The sequence below is a fragment of the Microtus ochrogaster genome, chromosome 1 (genome assembly GCF_000317375.1).
Source record: "Microtus ochrogaster isolate Prairie Vole_2 chromosome 1, MicOch1.0, whole genome shotgun sequence".
Classification (NCBI taxonomy): domain Eukaryota; kingdom Metazoa; phylum Chordata; class Mammalia; order Rodentia; family Cricetidae; genus Microtus; species Microtus ochrogaster.
In genome coordinates this window covers 36,118,349-36,125,050 of record NC_022009.1, presented here as the reverse complement: position 1 = coordinate 36,125,050, position 6,702 = coordinate 36,118,349, and the positions used below count along the sequence as shown (strand labels likewise).

Sequence of the window (6,702 nt, the reverse complement as noted above, 5' to 3'; positions counted from 1 at the left end):
AAAAAAAGAAAAGAAAAGAGTAACAATGAAGTTACTGACCAGAGAAGCCATTCAGGCTCCAACCAACCCCAGGCAGGCACGGCTAACTAATAAACTGGCAGTTTCATTATCAAGACACAGGGTTACTGAGTAGAATTAATGTCAAACATATCCCACAACACTCAAGGTTCTTAAATCTTTGTGTTTTACTCTGACTGTAGTTAAGGGCTGAAAAGAGACTCTGGAAGACAGTTCTGCTGAAACAGGATGTACAAGTCAGAGCCTTTAACATTTCCTTGCTTTCTAGGGAACTTTGCTCATGACTGGGCAACCAGCACCTGGGAGGTGTCTATTACAGGCCCAACTTTGTGCTAGCTATTTTTCCTTCATGACCATTAATTCAACACAATCCCAAGATAGGTCCAAGCCTGAAAGCGTTGTCTGTGGAATCTGAATTCTGGCCCCATCACTACAGACTGTGGCTGTGGTTAAGTCAGGTTTCTCCACTGAGCTTTGGTGTCCTTAAGTGGATGACACTAGCCCCTTCCCCCTACTGCTGAAGATGAATACAGCAAATATGCCCTTAGTACTTAGGAATTAAGTTCTAGCGATAGACTACTGGGTCAGGAGTCTAACTGCCACTGTGGCTTCACGGGTGTTGGTCCAAAGCCAACCTGGTTGCATTCCTCACACTTCTCTCTCTGCACCCCACCCCCATTCTCTTCCTGTTCATGTCTTCTTCAGCCTCCCAAGAGAGAGCTAGCACCCTTGAAAATAATCAGTTTGTTGGGGATATTATTCTGAGGTGTTTTGTTTATGTTGCATTTGTTTAACTCTGTGAAGCTGTGTTACTCTGCCTGTCTAAAACACCTGATGCTCTAATAAAGAGCTGAGTGGCCAATAGTGAGGCAGGAAAGAGGAACAGGAGGGGCTGGCAGGCAGAGAGGATAAATATGAGGAGAAATCTGGGTGAGAGAGAGAGATCTGGGAAAGAGAGAGAAAACAGGAGGACTTCAGGGGCCAGCCACCCAGCTACACAGCCAGCCACGGAGTAAGAAGAAAAGAAAAGGTATACAGGAATAGAGAAACATAAAAGTCCCGAGGCGAAAGACAGATGGGATAATTTAAGTTAAGAAAAGCTGGAAAGCAAGCAAACAAACTAACTAAAACAAAACTAACTAAAACAAAACAAAAAAATGCAAGCTAAGGCTGGGCAGACATTCGGAACCAAGAATAAATGCCCAAGTGTGATTTATTTGGGGGCTGGGTGATGGGCCCCCCAAAAGCCCATAAAAGCAAAACCAACCGGCAGCAATCAGCTAATCTGCCAGTCCTCCTCAAAGCCACGAGTTGCTCTGTAATGTCCTTAGCTCAGCATGCCTAACCTGGCTACACCTAGCAGTCCCAGGCTCACCTCAAACCTTTCCAGTCCGGCTCCAATGGATGACATTTCCCTCACCTCTGGGACATCTTACATGTCTCTCAGTCTCAAAGAAGAGCTACACCTTTAATAAAGCTTAGCTAAATATGCTTGGCAGAGTGCTAAGCATTCTTGGATTATTATCTCATTTGATTTTAAGAAGATTTCTTAAAAGTGTGTGTGTGTTGGGGGGGAGGTCCCGGCATACCAGAAGATGGTGTTAGATTTCCTGGAGCTGGGGTTACTGGCAGTTGTGAGCATCCTGGCACGGGTTCTGGGGACAGAACCTGGGTTCTCTGGAAGTGCAGCAAGTGCTCTTAACCCCTTTCCCATATAAAGAGACTAAGGTCCAGAGAGGTTAAAGGACTTGCACATTGTCACAAAGCTTGTTAGATAGAAAGGCAGAAACCACTCTAGGGTGTTTCTTAACTGCTCTAGAAAAGACAGGACCTGTGTTCCACCAATGGCCATTTGACTGCACTTCAGTTTCCTAACTAAAACGGGGCTGTTTTAAAAAATAAGAACTACGGGAAAATGTCCGTCGCACGTTCAGAATTCTTTTCAGGACCTTTGTGTGTTCTGGCCTTTGCAGCTCAGGCTGTCTCAAGGTCTCGGCATCTTCTGATCCTTCTGCCCGGGCCCTGCTTCGCTCAGATATTAGCACGAATTACTCCCCTACTCCCTCAATCTAGGCCTCTGCTCAGATTTCACACCCTCGGGGGTCCTTTGCTGACACCCAACAAAAACAGCCACTTCTCACAACACAGCCCACACCGCTGGCTGGCCCGGCCCTGCCCGATCCTGCTCCCCGACGTGTTTACTGTCTCCCTCCACAGCCTAGACCGGACTCCGGCTGGACAAACCAAACGGGAGAGCGCCGCGTCGTAGGCGGGTTAATTCGACGCTGGTTCAGGGGTTCAGTCAGTGTCACCCGGCGTCGGCCAGGCTGCCCCGCTCGGCTCCCAGCAGGTCCATCACCGGGATTCCGCGGGGCGCCGTCCGTTCCGCCCGCGTCCACCGGGGAGCACGCAACGCTCCGCCCCGCCCCACGTCCCTCCGTCCGTCGAGGGGCCCAAGTGTGGGCCCCGTCGTCTCGTCCTCCCGCCTTCGGTGCCCGCGACCACCGGCCGAATCCCTTAGTCACTCACCATGTTTCCCCAGTTGTCCGAGCCGCCACCGCCGGAAGTGCATCCACAAAAAACGACTCCGTCAGAAGCGGAAGTGACTAAGAAAAACTACGGAAGCCTATAAGGACCAACTCCTTCGCAGGCTCAGTTGCGCGCGAAGGGCTCGTCCCAGTTTGGTACCGGGATTGGTTAAACACTTGGGGGCTGAACTTAAAAATAGTTTACTTGAGGGAATTCTAAATAGCTACTGTTGGGCTATTGTCAGTAACTTAAGACGATGATCTTGGTTGTCTTTGGGCAATTTTGAAAATTCAAAAAAAAATTATGCAAAAATTATAACCGGAAAGAAGTTTTAGCCCCAAGAACTGGAATGGTAAAGTTGATGTGTGCACAGCATTTAAGTTCTTCTTTAGTTTCTGGAATTTGCTAAATCTCCTGAAAATGCTAAAGTTATCTAAACGTGCGAGATCTGCCGCCCCCCGCCATGACAAGTGATGATGACACTGGCAAATACTGTGTTAAAAATATCTTTGAGGGGCTGGAGAGAGGGCTCAGCAGTGGTAAGCTGGGGACTCAGGTGGCAGCTGAGAACCCTCTGTAACTCCAGTGCCGTGGGATCTGTCGCCCCCTTCTGGCCTCATTATGCGCTGCAGACACATGGTGCTTGTAATAAATGCAGGCAAACACTCATAAATCTTTAAAAACATTAAAAAAAATTATTCCTCTATCAGTATTGGGAACGTTTATTATTGATGTATCCATGGTGACATCATGAAAATATAAACTACCCTTTCTACAGAAATTTCCATTAACAAGTACCCAAGACCTTGCCTTGTGTAATCGCAGCCAAAAACAAAAGAGTATGTTCTAGAAGGAAAGTCTCTAAGCCACCAAGAGCATGAGCAGAGAACATTTGGAAAACTGAATTCTAGACCTAAGTCCTAAGAGACCAGGGTGTTTTATAATGAAAATTTTCAGAGAAGAAATACATTCTTCCCCTCCCCTGGCAACATAATGCTTTTACTAATTGTTTGGGAATTTCATACATGAATCCTGATCCCATTTGGGTCCTATTCCTCCCAGGTCCACCCTCCATCCTTGTGCCCCCCCCCCAACACACCTCATCCAATTTGTGTTGCCCGCATACTCACCGGAGCACGGTCAAACTCCCAGTGGCCAGCTCCTTAAAGGACACCAAGTCCTTCCCCACCACAGCCAGAAGCCATCAGCTGCAAAGAGCTACACTTCAGCGTCTTTATCACAGTTGTTAAGGACCCTCTTCCGTAGCCTCATGTCTGGACTGGAGAAACTCGTTCTTGACACTGTCCCTGCACTGGCTGCAGAGAAGAAAGCAGGACATTGGGGCTGGAGAGGTGGCTCAAGGGTGAGGAACGCCTGCCGTTCTTACGAGGTTAGTCCCAACACTCATAATGGGGTGGCTCACGGCTTCCCGTAACTCTAATTCCAGGGATCCCATGCCCTCTTTGGACATCGAGGGGACCTGCAAGCATGTGGTACGTAAACTCACACATGCAAAGTAGATAAAAAAAAATTTTAAAGAGAGAGTGAGGACACTGCAAATGGGCAGAGTCCCAGTGAGACTGGGGAGGGACACCCACACCCACCCAGCTTGGGACCCTGGCCAGTGTTAAGCGTTACTATTAATTGCTGCTATTAGTGTTAATGAAAAGCTCTTTAAGTTCTTAATGTAAGTGTTCCTTATGTTCTTTTTCCTAAATGAGGAGAGAGTTTGGGGGAGAGGAAATCTGACTCCCCAATTAGCAGCCTTTGGACTCTGTCTTGGTGACCTGGCTGCTTTGACCAAAAGGACTGTTAGCCAAAGAGCCAGCATCTTGGGTGTTTTGAATACTCCACAGACACCTTGAGAAAACGATACACAATTACAGTTGATTGCCGTGGTTGTTTCAAGTGCTTTGTACCTGACGTTTTGCTATTACCTCTATGAACTCCAGATGACACTTCTACCTAGGCCAGTAGGGGCTCATTTTCCCTGATGGTCTAGCAGAGGGGCTGCTGTAAGAGGAACATTAAAGAGGCAAGGTGATTGGTGCAAACACAAGTCTTCATCAGCACACGAGGTGTATTCTGATGATCTAATCTCCTTCTCTGCCTATGCATACCGGCTATTCCAAACTTGCTCATTGAGTTAACTCGTCCACACTCCCCTGTGCTGCTGCCCAGGATGTTGTAACATTAGGCTCAATAAAAGTCTTCCTTTGAGTGGTCTTTTCTTCCTGCTTTAGTGGTAAAGGAAGGAAGTTAAATGTGCCCTTGAGGGGCTGGAGACAAACTGGTAACCAAAGGAAGAAGCGGTAGAAACAGCAGAGTTGTGGTGAAGGCAAAGGCAGAAAACCCACAATGGCAGCCACAGCTTGGATTGTGTCATTGACAGCTGAGCCATCGGTAGGTGGCCACTGAATAGTTTGACAACAGCCGGAGCCGGATGAAGAATGACATGAGCAATGAGATGGCAAGGAGTGGAGAGCTGAGGCTGTGAAAGGCTTGCAGGGACAGTGAAGGGAGGCTACAGCTACTGGCTGCTAGGAAAATTCCAGAGAGCTGTCACGTGCTCAGGGCCAAAAGTCTCAGAGACCCCAGCTTTAAGAGTGGCTGGTGTTAAGTACTAAGGGACCTGGTTTCTGAGGTCTACGCCAGAACTGTACTAACACGGGGTGCTGTCAGCTGCTGAGCCCCAGTATGCAGGCTCACTTGGATGTTGCCACGGCAGCTGCAGCCAAAGGCTGTGGGGTTCCTGACATCCCTGGGACAGGAGAACTATGATGCTGCTGGTAGAGCTAAGGAACTCATTAACCAAGAACTATAGCAGGATCTGAACACTAGAGGGTACCATCTGCCGCTGCCGCCACCTGTTTGCTGGGATGCCCAGGGCTGCTGCCCACTGCGGAGGACCAAGGGAAGCCAAAGCTGCCAGAGCTAGCAAATACTTAAAGCACTTCTTCTTGTCTATGTGTGATTTCTGTCTAGGTAGAACAAAAGGACCTAATCTGGACACGGGAATAGGTTACTCCACAAAATTACATAAATAATATATATAGTATAATAGATACACATATAGTATATACATATATGTCTATATAATTATATACATAATATGCACACATTATATACATATAGTGTACTCTATATACATATATGTGTGTATATACATACATACATACATACACATACACACATATGACATTTAAGAGGATATGGCCTCGTTAGCACACAGGAAAGAAATATGGAGTCCCCCTTGCATCCCCTTACTTTGGTGATTAAAGTTGAAGTCATGAGTTAAAGATGAACTCGGCCAGGGCAATGACATGCACCTATAATCGAATCATAGAGGCCAGAGGATTGTGAGCTGGAGGCCAGTTGGAACCCCACTGAAAAATGGATAAACAAGGACTTTTTTAAAATAGGCAGACAGAGTTTTGTGAGTTGGAGGTCAGCCTGGTCTCCAAGTTGCAGGCTAGCCAGGGCTACATAGGCCTTGTCTCAGAGGAAAATAAGACGGCCAACAGGAAAGGTTAAGGAGCTCTGGTCTGTATTGAATGTGGTGTACAAGACAGGCCATTGCTGAGAGCAAGGCCAGCGCTGCCTGGGATGTCTAGGAATGTAACCATCATATAACCGACAGGACAGGAGGGGTTGGTCCTAAGACGCCAGCATACTCAAAGAACAGGCAGGTCATTGATGCCTTCTGTGGGACATGCACAGGCAGAAGTACCTCAGTCACACAGTGTCCTGCTTGTCTCTGCTCCCTCTTCCCATTCTCGACTTTCCACCTCCACAAGCATCAAGGGATTTGTTAGCTGGGCGATGGTGGCACACACATTTAATCCCAGTACTTGGGAGGCAGAGGCAGGCAGATCTATGTGAGTTTGAGGCCAGCCTGGTCTACAAAGGACAGCCAAGGCTACACAGAGAAACTGTCTTGAAAATCAAACAAGAGAAGAGCAAGATTTTACTTATCTGTTATGTAGTAAACTTAACCTTTTTTGTTCTATTTCTCTTTCCTATTTCTTGGATCCTCTTGAGAGAGGTGGTGTGGACACTGATCCAGGCAAGGAGAAGCTGCAAACTTTAGAAGCTCAGATGGAGATGGGGAGAAGGGGAGAGGGTAGGGGTGGGGAGAAGGGGAGAGGGTAGGGG

The 6,702-nt window shown here is 47.5% G+C and overlaps 1 protein-coding gene across 2 annotated transcripts in view; it reads right to left on the bottom strand.

Annotated features, from left to right (window-relative positions):
* Positions 1-2,610, bottom strand: part of Psmc1 (proteasome 26S subunit, ATPase 1) — a 14,261-nt gene extending 11,651 nt beyond the window's left edge. Inside the window, exon 1 of one of the 2 annotated variants that reach the window (XM_005343448.2) lies at positions 2,548-2,610. In XM_005343448.2, the coding sequence (XP_005343505.1) occupies positions 2,548-2,550 (3 nt within the window). In that variant the 5' untranslated portion in view covers positions 2,551-2,610. Of the gene's footprint in view, positions 1-2,233; positions 2,253-2,547 lie in introns of those variants that run through there. The other variant, XM_026780660.1, reaches the window with a different exon arrangement.
* Between the last annotated feature and the right edge of the window lie 4,092 nt (positions 2,611-6,702).